The 16,251-nt window shown below is 52.7% G+C and overlaps 2 protein-coding genes across 4 annotated transcripts; one reads left to right on the top strand and one right to left on the bottom strand.

Annotated features, from left to right (window-relative positions):
• Positions 1-3,209: 3,209 nt before the first annotated feature.
• TMEM176B (transmembrane protein 176B) lies at positions 3,210-10,875 on the bottom strand. Of its 2 annotated transcripts, none has more exons than XM_040643810.1 (7): positions 10,747-10,875; positions 7,616-7,824; positions 5,778-5,888; positions 5,374-5,430; positions 4,931-5,161; positions 3,909-4,028; positions 3,210-3,565 (listed from the first exon to the last, which is right to left on the bottom strand). In XM_040643810.1, the coding sequence occupies exons 2-7, from the start codon at positions 7,817-7,819 to the stop codon at positions 3,473-3,475; spliced, it is 816 nt and encodes a 271-aa protein (XP_040499744.1). In that variant the 5' UTR covers positions 7,820-7,824; positions 10,747-10,875; the 3' UTR covers positions 3,210-3,472. The 2 variants fall into 2 exon arrangements, with proteins under 2 accessions (XP_040499744.1, XP_040499745.1); XM_040643811.1 differs by having other exon boundaries at positions 7,616-7,827; positions 10,747-10,850.
• A 372-nt stretch (positions 10,876-11,247) lies between these two features.
• Positions 11,248-15,882, top strand: TMEM176A (transmembrane protein 176A). 2 transcript variants are annotated; one of them, XM_008688618.2, is made up of 7 exons: positions 11,248-11,357; positions 12,073-12,274; positions 12,743-12,853; positions 13,894-13,950; positions 14,106-14,327; positions 15,106-15,216; positions 15,579-15,882. In XM_008688618.2, the coding sequence occupies exons 2-7, from the start codon at positions 12,077-12,079 to the stop codon at positions 15,618-15,620; spliced, it is 741 nt and encodes a 246-aa protein (XP_008686840.1). In that variant the 5' UTR covers positions 11,248-11,357; positions 12,073-12,076; the 3' UTR covers positions 15,621-15,882. The 2 variants fall into 2 exon arrangements, with proteins under 2 accessions (XP_008686840.1, XP_008686841.1); XM_008688619.2 differs by having other exon boundaries at positions 11,263-11,357; positions 12,077-12,274.
• The last annotated feature ends 369 nt before the right edge of the window (positions 15,883-16,251 follow it).

Genomic DNA, 16,251 nt, shown 5'->3' with positions numbered 1-16,251 from the left:
GGTAAGTACTGACGTTGATAGCAGCACCTAGCGGTGAAAACGATCAGTTGTGATGTCTCCTTCCTACCTGAGAAGGAATTTTTAAAATAAAAGTTGACCGTTTTTCCTAAACCTTCATTGCACTTTCTTTTTTTTTTAAAGATTTTATTTATTTATTCAACAGAGATAGAGACAGCCAGCGAGAGAGGGAACACAAGCAGGGGGAGTGGGAGAGGAAGAAGCAGGCTCATAGCAGAAGAGCCTGATGTGGGGCTCGATCCCAGATCGCCGGGATCACGCCCTGAGCCGAAGGCAGACGCTTAACCGCTGTGCCACCCAGGCGCCCCTTTTTTTTTTTTTTTTGAACAGTTCTTTGGATCGGAGGCTCCGGGGCCACCTTTGTTCGGTTTGAGACAATGCGGCCTCTACCCCATTCCCTGCAGCGTATCTGAAGAGACTGTGCCCTTTGCAAGGGCAAGAAATGGTAAAGGAACGCTCGCTCTGCAGGAAAGCAGTCCCCTTCCCGTCGTTTCATAGCTCTGGCTCCTTTGGAGATGCTTTTCCGGGAAGTGTACCCAACTCCCCCGTGCGCCGGTAGCTAAGGGAGCAGAGGGAGGGGCAGGGAAATTGCCTGGTGCCTCCCAGACAGAGCAAGGACAGACATCACCCACGTCACTACGTCCTCTGGATCGCTGGACGGAGAGCTGAGCCAAGGAAGTCCTAACCCCCGTCCCCTCCCTCCGGTGCTTTCTGCCGCAGGCACTGAGGCCCCGCCCTTCGCCCCTCTTCCCTGCCCCAGCCCCGAGGGGGCACAGTTCCTTCCAGCCCCTCCCAGTCCAGCAGTTCCGGTCTGCGCCGGAGGGGGGCGCCGAGCTCCTCCAGTGCAGCTTTAGAAATGAACAGCACCGGGTCTTGAACCCCAAATGTGAGGCCCTTTCCAGGTTATGGAATCTGGAATCTGGTCCTGATGTTAAAGGACCCCGTATCCAATGGGGAAATGGGGAGTTGACAAAAGCAGGGATGAGAAAGGTGTCTGGGTGGCTCAGGAAATTGAGCCTCTGGCTCTTGATCTCAGCTCCGGTCCTGACCTTGAGTTCAAGCCCCGGATACGGCTGGGAAACAAACTAAAGCAGTGATTAGAAAATAAAACCGTTTCCTGTGTATGCTCTGGTTTTAAATCCTTCAGTAAATATAAGCTGGCTTGGGGTTACTTGCCTGACCCCGTGTCAGGGTCCTGAAGTTGTCTCCATCTGTATACACGGTTTCACCGCCAAGATGGAGCCGTGCAGATAGACCAAGAACTGTGGGTTTTTCTAAGTAAACAAAAGCAAGGGGAGAAGGGTTTGACATCTGATTTCCTACAGAAAAGGAAAAGATTCAGAAACTTCCAGGGTTAGTCACGGGGTGAGGGGAAAGGGGGTCAGAGAGAGGGCGTCACCTTCCTTCAGGGACTTAGCAACTTCACGGGTTGGGGGAGAAGTTGCCAGACTCCGACATTAAAAGACCATTTCATGCAACAAAGTCCAAAAAGAACGAAACAAACAAACAAAAAAAACCCCCAAAAACCACAGAGTTGACACTTGTTTACCAGTATGAAAAATGAAAAACACTTCTAGTGATCTGGCCATAAATGGACTGGTTTAGAAACACTGATGCACAGAAATTAATAGCATCTAACGAGTTCATACAAAGAAATTAGAACAGTGAAATTCGAGGGGCCTCGTTTCATATCGGATACGCCCAGCAAGCCACCCAGGTGTGATTATCTGTCCCCACGCTTCCACAAAGCGTGCTCAGCACAGGAAGCACCACCTTGCATGTTGTGAAAAAGCAAATTTTGATTCAGCGGGTCTGGGCTGGGGCAGGCGTGCATCTCTAGCCCGCTTTCCGGGGTTTCGAGGTTGCCCAAGCCACAGGCCAGGGCATCTGGGGCGGATTCTCACTTGAGGCAGCAAGAATATAGGCTCCCGTCGATCACCCGATAGAACTAGCTCCCCCTCCATTGTGGTGCCCTACACCAGGGGCTGGCAAACTTTTTCTGGAAAAGGCCTGGTAGTAGAGATTTGGGGCTTTGCGGGCCATTCGTCTGCCCTTGAAGCATAGACAATGTGTGAACAAATGGGTGTGGTTGTGTTTCAATAAAACTTTATTTATAGAAATATTTGACAGACTGGATTTGACCCTCAGGGTGAAATTTGCCAACCCCTGTCCAATACTCTGAACTTATTTCTGGGTCATCTCTGTGGCTTTTTCTTATGCAAGCTTGTTTACAAACCTCTATCTAAGGACTAGGCAGTGAGGGGGCCCTGGGGAGACAGACAAAGGCCCTCCATTCTGAACCCCACGCGCAGGGCCACGCCTCACGTATTTTTGCGGCTCTGCCCGTTCAGCACAGCCACAGAGGCAGCGCTGTGCGGTGGGTGAAGGTGGGGGCTCTGAGGCAGTCTGCCTGGATTCGAAGACTCGTTCTTCCCCTGTGGTCTGCCAGGGAGGCATAAATCCTACCTCAGAGAGATTTCGTAAAGCCACATGGAAACGCAAAGCTGCCAAAAAAGCCAGAATAACCATCACTTGTTAATTCTAGACTGTAACCTGCTTTCTTACCCTTCAGAAATGCTTACATCTATATATGCATACTATGTATTTATAGATGTATAAAAGAAATAAAGCGTTTTTTAAATTCCTCATATCATTTAAAAAGAAAGTGAAGAATAATAGGGGTGTGTGAGAGAATGTGTGTGTGTGTGTGTGTGTGTGGAGAGAAAGAACTAACTCTGATTAAGGTAGAAAGGGAAGGGGGAGGAAGGGAAGGGGGGAAGGGGGAAGGGAGGGAGGGAGGAAGGGAGGAGAGAAGGGAGGGAGGGAGGGAGGGGTAGAGGAGGGAGAGAGGGAGGGAAGAAAAAGTCCTGTTCCATGCCTCACATAGTTCTATAAATCCCCCAGAAAATTATAGCCACATCTTAGATACTTAAAGACAATCTCAACAGGTAAAAAGATTCTAAGTATATGAGAGCTATTTTCACTTTACTTTGATCAGAAGGAAATCATAAAAAAGAAGTTTGCCACTTGGGATATAGAGTGGAATATAATTAAATTTAGTCTTATTGGGACCTTGTTTCCATGTCGCAAACTGGCCCTCATTTAAATCCATACATATCAGCACAGAGAAAGGCATTTTCACAGCACACCATGTGCGGAAGCAAGAGAGAGCACATCTTTTCTGGGCAAAATTATTTTTCTTGTTGTTTCTGTTTTATTGGCAGTGGAGAAAAGGCAACAACCCCTGTTCCTTGAATTGAGGCCGCTGGAGTGGGAACCGTGGGAAGAGGAGGAGGCGGGGACAGTGGCCAAAGGAGAGGCAAGGGTGAAGGGCAGGGCAGAGGGGCAGGGCAGTGAAGGGCCCTGGGGAGGGGACACCCTCCTCTCTGGAGGCCCTGGGCTACTCTGGCTGAGGGTATGCGGAGGCCCAGGCAGGGGCAGGCTCTGCAGCGGCTCACAGGATGATGCTAGCCGTGGTCTTCTCCTTGGAGGGTGAGGGAGGCACCGAATTGTCCCCCAGTAGCTTTTTCTCTGACCCTTCCTCATTCTGAAAAAAAAAAAAAAAAAAACAGGAGAAATCAGTAATTGTTGGAGAAAAGATGGGGCCTAGTTAACTTCCTAGAACTTGAAATGAGGTAAAAGAAAGAAGGAGGGGAAGGAAAAGGTACAGAGGAGGGGGAGCTACCCAGAGATCTGGGACAGGAAGGCACAAAGGAGGGTCTGAAGAGGCAGAGGGCAGAAGCTAACCCGTGCGCGCTCCCCAGGCAGCAAGGACCGAGCTGAGTGCTGGAAAGAAGCTGAGCAACGCTCCTGGCCCCGATGTTCCTCCCTGATCCCAGAGCTTCACCAAACAGACCCGTTCTTTCCCCTGTGCCTCCCCGACAGCTCACCAGCGCCCGGGAGCTCCGGCCACACAAGCTGCGAAGACCCAGGATCAGGGAAGCTAAGGATACGATGACCTGCAGGACACAGACAGCCAGGAGCAGAGCACGGATGCTGAGGAACACGTTCTGGAGACGAAGGAGGCAAAAAGACACAGTCAGGAGTCTGCTCCTCTGATTCTGCTCTTACCACCACCTTAGCAACCCGACCAGGTATCAGACTCTGTCCAACTGACTACTTCCCACCGAAGCACATTGCATTTTGCCGCTATGGGGCAGCCATAGCTTCCACCCCAGTTGCTTGTCTGCGATGTGACCTTACCACACCCTGTGAAGAGCTGGGTCTATTTCTCCACCCCTAGAATCTGGAACAGCCTGTAACTGTTATGGACAACAAAATACAGTGGAGGTGATACTGTGCCAGTAGCTTCCATTTCCCACCTCCTGAAATAGTCACAGTCAGATACTTCTTTTTGGAACCTAGTTGCATGCCACGAGCAGCCCAAACCAGGTGGAGAAGCCATTGTAGGTTCTCTGGCTGACAGCCTCAGCTGAGCTCCCAGCCATGTGGGCGCCATCTTGGAGATCCAACCCGATCAAGCTCTCAGATGGCTTCACCCCCCACTGATGTCTGACTGCAACTGCATGAGAAAACCCAAGTGAACACTGCCTATCTGAACCCAGCCAGAATGTGAGAAATAATCACAAATGATAGTCTTAGGCCACAGCGTGTTGGGTGTTGTGTGACACAGCAATAGGTAACTAGGGCGGGGCACACCAGAAACGATAGAAGGGTGTTCCGTGATATTCTCTCTTAAATGTCTGCTCTTTGCTCCTCATCCCCTTTGATTCAGGAATTCTGATGCGGTGAGGGTCTGAGAAACGTCTCCAGCTTAAGTTAAAACCTCCCGAACCGCAGACCTAGGATGAGGTCCACACTCCAAGAGCCTACATCTCTGCCTGCCAGTGCCCCAGCTCCTCGGGAACAGACAGTTGTGGCGGGTCCCTGGAACACTGGACTCTGTTCTCACCATCAGCATTTGCATGTAGGTTCTGCACCTATCCTCCTCCCACCGTGATGTGCGACTCCTTTGCCATGTCTCTTTGTACCCAGTGGTCATGGTGACATTTTCTGTGGCATCACACACGGAATCAATGTAAAAGAAGCCATCACTTTGCACGGTTAAGCTATTCACACAGAGGACAACAGCAGCCACGGCCACGGCAACACCGGCCAGCGTGAGCAGACCTGACGCACAGCCCTAGAAAGGAGAAGGGCAGGGCAACAGATCCTCTTTATTGAGAGCCACGAGGTCCTGGCCCCAAACCTGTCTCTTCTTTGTCACTTCCCGGCCCAGGAAACCCTCCCCACCCCTCCAGGAAAGATCCCAGGACATTAGGAACCAAAAGGAAGAAGACAGAAAAATAGAAGAGAAAAACAGAATAGGAGGGGGCAGAGGACCCCAAGACTCACTGAGAGTTTGCCCCGGTGCTTCTCATGGACAATGGCCCCAGCTCCTGCTACAATAGCCTGAAGAGAGAAGAGGCCAGAAAAGGTCTCCAGTTCACTCTCCCGAAGTGACACCCCACCCATTCCCATCACAGCCGATTTGAAGCACGATCCAAGGGACTGGCAAAGACAAACCATATGGACAGGACTCCATCACAGCTGCTCAGCCTTCCCAGCCTGGCCTTAAGAAGGAAAGTGCAGAGTGACAGGGACTGGCTCACCCCTTAAGGCTGCTTCCTCATGGTGAAGGGCATTCAGATCCGGGTCTTTGGTTTCTTCACCAAATCCCTGCCCAGATCCAAAGGAACTCTCTCCTTGCCCATAACCACTTGCCTGCCACCAAGCTTTACAGCCCGTTCCTTACTCACCACAGACCCTGCCCAGAAGGCGCAGCCTGAAGCACGCAGCTCTGTCCAGGGCCCAAAGTAGAGCAACACTCCAAGAGCACAGCTCGCAGCCCCTAGCAGTATCTGGGTCACCTGCAAGACAGGGTGAAAAGCCAACTCCCTTCCCATGAGCCCACATGCCCCAGGAGAGACCACCCAGCTCCTACCTAGCTGGCTTTCCTCTCCTTTCCCTGTCTTGACCTCTCCGCAGCTCTGATTCTGGAAGGTTCTGTCCCCTTCATATCCATGAAGCAGCATGTTGTGGCTCTCCCCCATCCCTCAGACATGGCAGGCTTTTTGTCATTACTTTTTCCTCAGTACCATTCTTTGTCATCCCACTGGATGATTCCCACTTTTTTCTCCCCATTCCTCCTTAGGAACCCCACCATCTTGCCCAGGATGGGCTGAAAGGACCCCTTTCAAGAAAGGAGTGTGTTAGCTGACAACCTTCAGTGGTCAGCAGCTTCAGAGTCCCTTCACCTTCCAAGCCACAGGCACACTCTTTGGGGATGGCCACCCAGCCACTGGCGAAGCAAGGCGGTGGGTACGACGGCCATTTCCACCCAACATGGCTCTCCGATAAAGTGGTCGTCCTCGCTCCCGAGCTCCCCACGGGGCTGGCAGAGACCTCGTCAGGCCTGCATTATGATCTGGCCACTCCCCTTGCCCAATCTCGCTCCCTCCTTTCTCATTCATAGGCATGACACTCCAACAAACCTTTTGCACGTTTAACTCTGAGTCACATCTGCTTCCGGGAGAACCCAACTATCACTGCCTCTTGGCCGTCACCACCCGCTCATCCCACCAGCACCTCAGATCTGTCACATCCAAGTTCCACACCTCACCTGCATTCCCACTGTCTAACCTCTCCTGCCTTCGAGGGCCTCGGGCTCCTGGTCTCCAATATGCCAAACCTCAACACGTTCTTGGATTCCTGTTCTCCCTTGTACCCCAAGCCCACTCACTCGCAAGTCATGGAGATGTCATCCACAGACGACGGAGACTCCTCTCTTTCCTTGGCATTTCTGCTGGGCCCAGGCATGTGCAGACCCTCCACCCTTATTCCCTGGACACCTCCTGGCTGGGAGGCAGATTCATAAAAAGCCCAGGTTCCTGTTGGGAAACCCCCCGCAGCCTTCCCACTACTGAAGCTGATTCAGGACATCTTCCCACCTTGTTAGTCAAGGCTCTCAGCAATAGGGCCCTGGGCTGCATTTCCAGTCTGATCTGCCCTGAGTCCCACTCTCTTTCCTCTGAAAGAATTTGCCCAAAGCTTTCTGGCTTCTTCACCCTTGGTCCTGCCGTTCTCCTGACCTGGAATTCCTTTCCTTCCATCCTTCACCCTTGTCTACACACACTCTTCCTCCATGTGAGGTCTGGCTCAGATGCCAACTGCTGCAGGTGGATCCCCAAGGATGTCACCTGCTCTACCTTTCATTCTAGGCATGCGTGTAGTGGTGTGATCCCTTCTGATGGATACTGAGCACTTTTAGGTTATAGCCTAAGGACTCTCTCTCTCTCTCTCTCTCTCTCTCGTCTTCCCTGAAGTCTTCCCTTGCATCTGCAGAACCTCGGCCCACATGGGTTCCATGAAACTCAGCTAAGAGCCACCTCTCCCCCACCTCTGGCTGAAACCACCCCCACTGTACCAAAGAAGACGCCCATCATTCTTTTCTATCTAAATGTGTGGGGGAACCTGCCGAAACTTTCTTTTCCCACAAAAGATGGGATACAAATAGTATGTTCTCATGAGGAGTCAACACACTTTTTCATCCTGTTGAAGGACAGTTACCATCCTCTGCAGCACCTGCTCCTCTTACCCCCAACGCAAGCTGCCCATAGCTCATCCTGGCCTCGGAAGGGCCGGTGTCCCGAGGGTGAGAAAAGAGCTCCTTCAGGGAAGCCCCAGCTTTTAACAATTGTGCCAATGCTGATTCCTGGTGGATGTGGATGTTGATGTGGCTGGGCTGGGACAGCGTCGAGGCCACATTGACTCCATTCACGGTCACCATGTTTTGGGTCATCCTGTCTGCTGGGAAGAAGACGTACAAAAGTGAGGTCTGGGAACCAGCTAAGATAAAAAAAGGAATATGTTGCATGAGTGAAGGGAGAGAAAACAGTCCCTTGTCAAGATCCAAGGGGTCTTCCCAGAGCAGGTAGCAGGATCACAGTGGTCTTAATCTGGGCTGCAAATACAAATCGCCTCTGGAACTCTTCACCACATATATTCTTGGGCCCCTCCCCAGAATGGTCTGACACAGTTTATCTGGGTCTTGCGTTGGGTGAGGAAAGGAATCCTTTCCTTTATATATATATATCATATATATATATATATATATATGATATATATATATAATATTTCCACATGGTTAAAAAATTCAAAAGATACAAAAGGGTATACTTTTAAAACCCTCCCTCCTATCTTTCTCTCCCAGCCACCTAGTTGCCTTCTAGTTAGAAACTAATATCATTTTTTATGTATCCTACAATGACATTTTTTGCATAGAAAGGCATATAAAAAATATTCTCCTCCCCCTTTTCCTACAAATGGCAGGATACTACATAAACTGTCTGCACAATGATTTGTTCACCAAACTGTGTTTCGAAGATCATCATACATTAGTCCATAAAACGCTTTCTCGCTCATTTGTCCGGCTGCAGAGTGTTCCATTGTCTGAATGCATCATGACTGTTTTCAGCAGGCTCCTATTTCTTTTAAGATATTATTTATTTATTTGAGAGGAGAGTGAGAGAGCATAAGCAGGGGGAGTGACAGAGGAAGAGGGAGAAGCAGGCTCCCTGTGGAGCAGGGAGCCCAATGCAGGGCTCCATCCCAGCCCCCTGGGACCATGACCTGAGCCAAAGGCAGACTCTTAACCCACTGAGCCACCCAGCGGCCCCTTGGTCAGCTCCTATTGATAGACATCAATTTCCTCTTGCAAACCATGGGGAACTGGCAGGTCAGTGGGAATATGCATGTGTCATTTCAACAGATATTGCCCTATGTGGGGCTACCCCATGCCATTCACAAGCAGGAGCAAGGTCAAAGAGTGTCTGTTGCCCCTCTCCATGGCCTGCAGGAGATGTCAGCAAATTTTTTAATCTTTTCCAAACGTTTATCAGGAAAATCACATCCCATTAGATTTTAATCAGTTTTATGCAGCAAAATGCCCGCTTTTCAGTGGTATCTCAGCGAGGTTACAATCAAGACAGAGAACATTTCTAGGTTACAAAAGGTTCCCTAATGTTCTCTTCCCAATTAACCCCTCGACCCCTGGCCCAAGGCAACCACTGATCTGCTCGTTGTGACTATTCCAGTAGAGTTTGAATCCACAGTTCTCTTATTATTTCAGATGTTTAAGACCCCTTTTCCCCTTCTTTTGTGAGCTCTCTGTTCAGACCCAAGTCCTTCTTGTTTTACTGGTTTGTTTTGTACAGGGTCTTGGGTATTTGAAAAATTATCATCTGTGACCTGATTTCCAAGTATTTCTTTACAATTTGTGATTTATATTTTGATTAAATCAACCAGTTTCCATGTTTATTCTGATTTCTGGGTCTTCTGTCATACTTAAAAAGGACTTTCCCACATCCAGATTATAAAATAATTCTTCCCTGTTTTCTTCTAAGTGGTGTTATGCTTTCAGTTTTCACATTTAAAGGTTGATCCATCTGGGATTTATCTTGTAAATTGGAAGGTACACATCCAAGTTGTTCTGGGGTTTCTTTCCCCAGATGGTTAACTTCTGAAGGGTATGCTCTGTGTGAGGAATATATTATCTTTCTCCTACTGATTTAAAATGTTCTCCTGAGCAAAAACAACATTATCCTAGGAATTCAGATCTATTCTAATCTTTATATTCTGTCCATTGGTGAGTCTGATGAGTCAGGCACCATTGCCACGATTTTAATGATGAGTACAGAGTTTAATAATTGAGCTCTTCCATGATCCCCCTCATGTTATTTTTTTCTTTCATCGCCTTTTTTGCTGGGTTACTTCTCCATATGCACTTTGGAATCAACTTGCCCAGCCCCAAAAGCAATCCTCCGTAGTAATTCTAATGGGCATCCTACTTCGGCATCACTGATGGAAATCACAACAGTATTAATAACGATTCTAAACATCACCAAGATGGCGACCCTAAAGTCTTCCCTTGTATTCTATGTCCTTTGAGGAGCAGTGTCATTCTTGTGCCTACCTGGTCTCCTTGGAGGTATAAAGGACAGGTGTTGGACAATTCTGCAGACGTACAAATAGGTTCAGACTTGTTCACAGACACACACAAGGAAGTCCAGCCCGGATTCCAACCAGATCTCCCCCTTGGGTCCCAGGAGCCAGCATCATGGGGCAGGCTTGAACATGCCTTGGGCTCCAGCTTCCTCTGAGCCCCTGGGTACCACCACTTCCCCCACCACACTCCAACCCCAGCTCAGCTCAGCCCCTTGCTCTACTTCTGGACCAGGCCAGTCCCATAAGGACTCTCCTCCCACGTCCCCCTGACTCCAGGGTGTGCAGCTCGTCCCTGCTCCCCTGGCCGCTCTCTCAGCCCCGCTCTTCCCAGTGCTCCTGGAGTTGGGGGGAGAGGAGCAGAGAAGACCTGTGCTACATCCTGGGCCCTCCAACTTCCGGCTTCACTCTGAAGGACCTCTCACCACCAAACTGCCTGAGCTTCAGCCACCCTACCAGGAATAAAGGAGGGGTGAGGCCTGGTGAGGCTGCTGCAGCCAGACACATCCCCCTTCCCCTCCCCAAGTCACACCCTGTCTAGGGCATCCCTCTGCACCCCTAGCAAGTCCTATGGGAACTGGGAATGGGAAGAGAGCAGCATCCTGTGAGATAGGATGGGGGCTTTGGGGACCAGCCTTGGAGAGACTCCTCAAGAGAGCAAGGTCCTATGGTGAGAGTCTCCTGGGAAGGGGTCACCTGGCCTGTGAGGGTGAGTACCCTGCTCACCTGCTGTCCTCTGGGAGTCTCAGCAGAGTGGCGCTGGGAGGGTCAGGCCTCAGCTGAAGATCAGTAGTTGGGAAAGAGAAGAGCTGAAGGAAGGGGTGGAGGGAGGAGGGTCTGACCTTCAGCTTTGCAACTTCCCAGAAAACAGCTGGGACAAAGGGGCCCCTCTAGGGGGATTCCGTCTTGAGTAGATAACCAGGATGGTGAGAAAGGCAGAGTGCACACACACACACACACACACACACACACACTCCTACCGACTCTCACAACACAGATGGAGCCCACACTCCCAGCACCCACAGACCTGTGTTCAGAAAGCACCTGCCCAAGTGGTCATGGGGGAGAGGACAGCTTCCCAGGGGTTTCCCAGGGCTCATCAGCTTCATGGGCTCCCAGGCCACCCACCCCGTATCCACACTCCAGGCGAGAGCCCAGAGATGGGCTGGCAGCTGGAAACCCCCCACACAGGGGCCCCTCTGCCAGGCTACCTCAGCAAGCCCCTCCTCCACCCTGCCCTTCTGGTGCTTCACCAACCTCCTTCTCCACCGGCTGGGTTCCCACTCCAGCTCAGCCCAGCCTGGCACACCCAGCCCCAGGGGCCCTAAGGAGAGCAGGTGAGGCGGGGGGGGACAGCCAGGCAGCCCTTTCCCAGGACCCCTCCCCACTGGATTTCGGTCTCCAAAGCCTGGCCCAGAGCTTGCTGGGGATGGGGGAAGGGAGGGACCAACCACCAGCAGAGAATGGACTCCGGGAAGGTGGCAGGAGCAGAGGCCCGGTGTGTTCCCGTTTGATGCCAAGTCAGTCTTGCCTTGACCTCCACCTTCGCCTGCAACTCCTTCCTTCACTGTTGGGTGGGGACAGCAGCTTGAACAGGTCAGGTGGAGCAGAGGGACTGTTGGTGGAGAGGGGGGTATTCAGGGGCTGAGGGGTGTCCCCAGGCCCGTCTGTGGAGTAGCTACAGCTGCTGGAGCTCGCAGGCAGTGGGGCCTGGGGCTCTGCCCCGTAGCCCGAGGGCTCAGGGTGCAGGTTGTGATGGCAGGCTGGCGAAAGAGGGTGGAGAGCTGAGGACTACGGGCCACTGCTTGGTCCAGACCCTGCCGCCGTGGGAGGATGAGGGGACCACAGATGTTGGGTGAAGGGGGAGGTTCCAGCAGGCTCAGTGGTCCCCACAGCACCAGCAGAGTCAGGCTGTCCTGACACGACACCCTCAAGAAAGGGCCAGGGATATTGCTCTGTGACCAGGGACCTCCACCAGTCCCAATGGACAATGGGATCTTTGAACACGTCCTGCCAACTCTTCCTTGCTGACCCTCTCTTCCTCTCTCCCAGACAGATGTCTGCAGGCATGGGGACAGTAGACAGTGGTGCGGTGGCCCCTGGGACCCCGCAGCCCACCCGCATCGACGTGCATATCCACCAGGAGTCATCTCTGGCCACACTCCTGATACGTGGGTGCTCCCTGCTTCGGTCCCTCACCCCTGGCTCCACCTCCCAGACCTGGGGCAGGAGACGGCTGCTGGTGGCCTCCTGGGTGAGTAGGGGCCCAGAGGGGCTCCTAGGCCCCCCGTGTCAGGAAAAGAAGACCCTCCTTTTGCTGTGCACCCTCCTGGCCAGCCTCTCTGAACTGGAAGCACAGCCAGTTTTATCTTCTTATTAGAAATCCAGGTCTCCTCTGCTCCATTTCTGACTTCTTTACGCACTTACTGGCCTTCTCAATAAAAGCTGAAAGAAGGTGGGCTTGAGGCTAAAAGGGTGCAGGGAGCCATGGCCGTTTAAAGTCTTAGGCAGTGGAGCCCTGAGCCACCCTCTCCCCAGCCAGACCCAGCATGGGCTGGCTCGCCCTCCTCCTTCCCCCCTCCCTCTTTCTCTTTCACGTGGTTCCCGCTGGTGACACCTGGAATGGCAGGGCCACAAAGCTGCCTGAGACGTGGGGGCAGAGAGCGGCTCCTGGGCCCAGGAATCTGGGAGCCCGCTCCTTAGGCTTTTCTGCTTCCTGCAGGTGCTGCAGATCGTGCTGGGGGTGTTGAGTGGGGTTCTGGGAGGCTTCCTCTACATCTTCTACTACGGCGGCTTGCGTGACTCAGAAGCTGCCATCTGGACAGGGGCTGTGGTGAGTCGGGCAGCAGGAGGGTGGGCGGGCCAAGAAGGGGCAGAGTCGCCTCCTGTCAGAGGTCATAGACCATCACGACCGCCATCACCATCATTACCACGATGCTGTAAAATGCCAGCAGTCGAAAAGTCCCGAAGTTATCGAGGCCGATTCCCTGTTTCTACATGAGGAAACCGCCGAGGGAAGCGGTGGTCTGATCAAAGTCCCCTGGCCGCTGTCGTGGTTTCCCGCCAGCCTGGCCCCCTCCCTCCATGTTCAGCAGCAAACACCAACCAAAGACCTAGGACCCAGCTCATTTCCAGACACTTGCCCTGAGATGGGGGGGCAGAACATACTAGAGAGCGTGTACTCTACAAGATAAGGTCAACTCCTGGTCATGTCCCATAGCCCTCTGCGGGTCCTGCACACGGTGGGAAGCCAGTGGGTGACACGGAAGGACAGCGGGGAATGTCCACGGATGGGTGTGTGCAATCTGCAGTAGGGGCTCGGGGGCAGGTCGTGGTAGCCCTGAGGGGCCCTGCGAATATTTACTGCTAGAAGATCCAAAAGTAACCAACCCTAGGACTAGTTACAGCATCGCCAGCAGGATCTGAATCCATCTGTCCCCCGGGGTGCACCAGACTTCCTGTTTCGTCAGCCCAGGTGACAGGGTCGCTGGGCCCTGCCGGGACAGGTGCCTGGACCAGAGGCCACACACAGACCCATCCTGCTGAGAGCTTCTCCAACAGCCTCGGGCTTTCATGCCTCCATCTGGAACATGCATAAAGCACCATTGCTTTAAAAGGAAGTTTTTGGAGAAGGGAAGGAGGGCTCTTCAATGTCACTAAAACAGAGGGTCCTGCCAGCTCAGGAGTGTGACCCAGGCCTAACTACAGACAACAAAACTTAGCTCAAAACCTCAGGTCCACGTGGAGTGTTCCAAGGAAGGACCGGCCAATGGTTGGCTCTGTCCGTGGGGTTTACAGAGGGAAACAGAGGCAGGCAGCTGGAGGGCTTGCGTCTCCTGTGCTAGCCCCGGTCCTGCTTCCATCTCTCCCCAGGCTGTGCTGGCTGGAGCTGTTGCCTTCATTAACGAGAAACGGGGTGGCATCTACTGGGTGAGTTTGGGGAAAGGCATGGGTGCGACGCCGGGTCCAGAAGCTGGAGGCCACCCCGGCCAAGCCTCCTTCCCGGAGACCACCCGTCTCTCCCTGGCCAGGCTCCTGGAAAGACTGAGTCTCCAAGGTCTCACTCTGCCTCCTCTCCTCACCAGGCCTTGCTGAGGACCCTGCTTTCCTTGGCAGCTTTCTCCACGGCCGTTGCCGCCATCGTCATTGGGGCTCTTAATTTCCATAAGTACAACGATTATATTAGCGACTATATCTGTCATGTCTCCTCGAGGTCCTGGTCCTGGGCCACCAGGCCCCCTAGCACTCGAAGTCCGGAAGAAGCCAGAAGGCTGGACCTGTGCCTCTCCTACCTGAGTATGCTGAAGGTAAGCTGGGCAGGGGCGGTGTGCAGAGGAAAGGGCGCAGCAGGTGCTGTGGAGGGAGGGTCAGGATGGTAGACAAGAGTAAAGCCGTGTCCGGGCACCTGGGTGGCTCAGTCGTTAAGCGTCTGCCTTCAGCTCAGGGCGTGATCCCAGCGTTCTGGGATCGAGCCCCAGATCGGACTCCTCCACTATGAGCCTGCTTCTTCCTCTCCCACTCCCCCTGCTTGTGTTCCCTCTCTCGCTGGCTGTCTCTCTGTCTGTCAAATAAATAAATAAAATCTTAAAAGAAAAAAAAAAGAGTAAGGCCGTGTCACCTGTTCTGCACCCAGCTAGACTATTGTCACCACAGCTGTGCCACTGAACAGACTAGAAGCAATGCCTGTGATGGGGGGTGTTCCAGACTCGTGGGAAACACAAACCCTGAAATGATCATCAATGAACCAACGTTGCAAGGGTGCAAAGTGCTGCAGGGGGATTAGAGGCGAGTTCTCCCTGGATCCTCTCCGGCCTCGGGACTGCCAGGGGTGCCGAATCATAGCCCAAGCCCATCACTGTTCTGATGAGGACACTGAGGCCTGATGAGAGGGCTTTCTGGCTGCTCTCCGCATGCTAGACTCGTTAACACCCCTGCCGTCATGCAGGGCTCCTTCCTTAGCCCTTCCAGAAGCTACGGATGTGAGGATGAAGGGGGAGAGAGATGCCCTGTGTTGGAAATGAGGGCGAGCACAGAGCAGCTGGTGCGGTCACTCTGGTGCCAACAGCTTTGGTCCTCTGTCCCCAGGCCCTGTTCATAAGCATTCAGGTCATGCTGTTGGGGGTCTGGGTTCTGCTGCTTCTGGCATCTCTCATCCCCCTGGGTCTGTACTGCCAGAGAAGGTCCCAAAGTAAGAAGGTAAGTCCCTAAAGTGTGTGTCTGTGTGTTTGGGTGGTAGGGGGTCCAGAGGAGCAGAGATGGAGAAAGCTTGGCTTGGGAGGCAAAAGGACTCTTACAGTGAGTCCCAAGGGGCATCGTGCCTGTCTTTCTACCCCAGTGGGGGCCCAGCCCAGAGAGCCCCTGTCCCTGACCAAGTGGCCCCCAGGACAAAGACCTCAGGAAGCCAGGAAAGTCCGTATCCATGCTGGGATGCTGGGGCTCTTGGCGTCAGGTACCATGAGGCTAGTGCTGGATCTGGTTGGCTCCAGAACGAAGCTGCCCTGGAGGAAGGAATTTGCACCTCCTCTCCCCACACTATCTTGCCCATCTGCCTCCCTTAGGAAACAGACCAGAAGAAACTGCTGGAAGTGACTGAAATCTAGCTCTGCTTCTCCTGAGTGCTCATGCCTGGACTCTCTCTGGACTGGGTGTCCCTGCCTCTGGCTCCTGGGAGAAGGACCAGGCTGGGGAAAAGTTATCCTTCCCTCTCCACCCCGCACCGCACCTGCCACACCCATGGTCACGGCCCTTTCCACCAATCATCACACCACCCGTGCCCATTTCTGGCTCACTTTCACCACCCTGCCCTGCTTCACGGCCCCTCATGAGCAGTGATAACAATAAACTATCCTGTTGCTTTTCCCAGCTTCTTGCTTAGTTATTCCAGGGAATTTCTCTTGGCTGGGCAAGGCAGAGGAGGACGAGCCAATGCAAACCTACGATGCTCTCCATCTCCCAACCTCCCGTCTGGGTCTGGAGTTGCTGCCCTTGAAAGTAAACGCTCTTGGACGCTGGTTCTGGAACTGGCGGTCCAAATGCCTGTGCACAAAGGGTGAAGGGAACAGGGACTCTGAGCCCATCTCCTTACAATTCAGATTTAAGAGAGTGAACCCTGGGCAAACCGAGAACTGGATTTTTTATTTTTTTTTGGCTGTTTGGAAATAGTAAGAGGTAGATAACATAACGCAAAGATGCAGTCACTTTGGAAATCATTTTGTTGAAGACGGACGATGA

This window comes from Ursus maritimus, unplaced genomic scaffold, assembly GCF_017311325.1.
Source record: "Ursus maritimus isolate PB19 unplaced genomic scaffold, ASM1731132v1 scaffold_3, whole genome shotgun sequence".
In the NCBI taxonomy this organism is placed as follows: Eukaryota; Metazoa; Chordata; class Mammalia; order Carnivora; family Ursidae; genus Ursus; species Ursus maritimus.
This window is presented reverse-complemented; position numbering and strand designations above follow the sequence as displayed.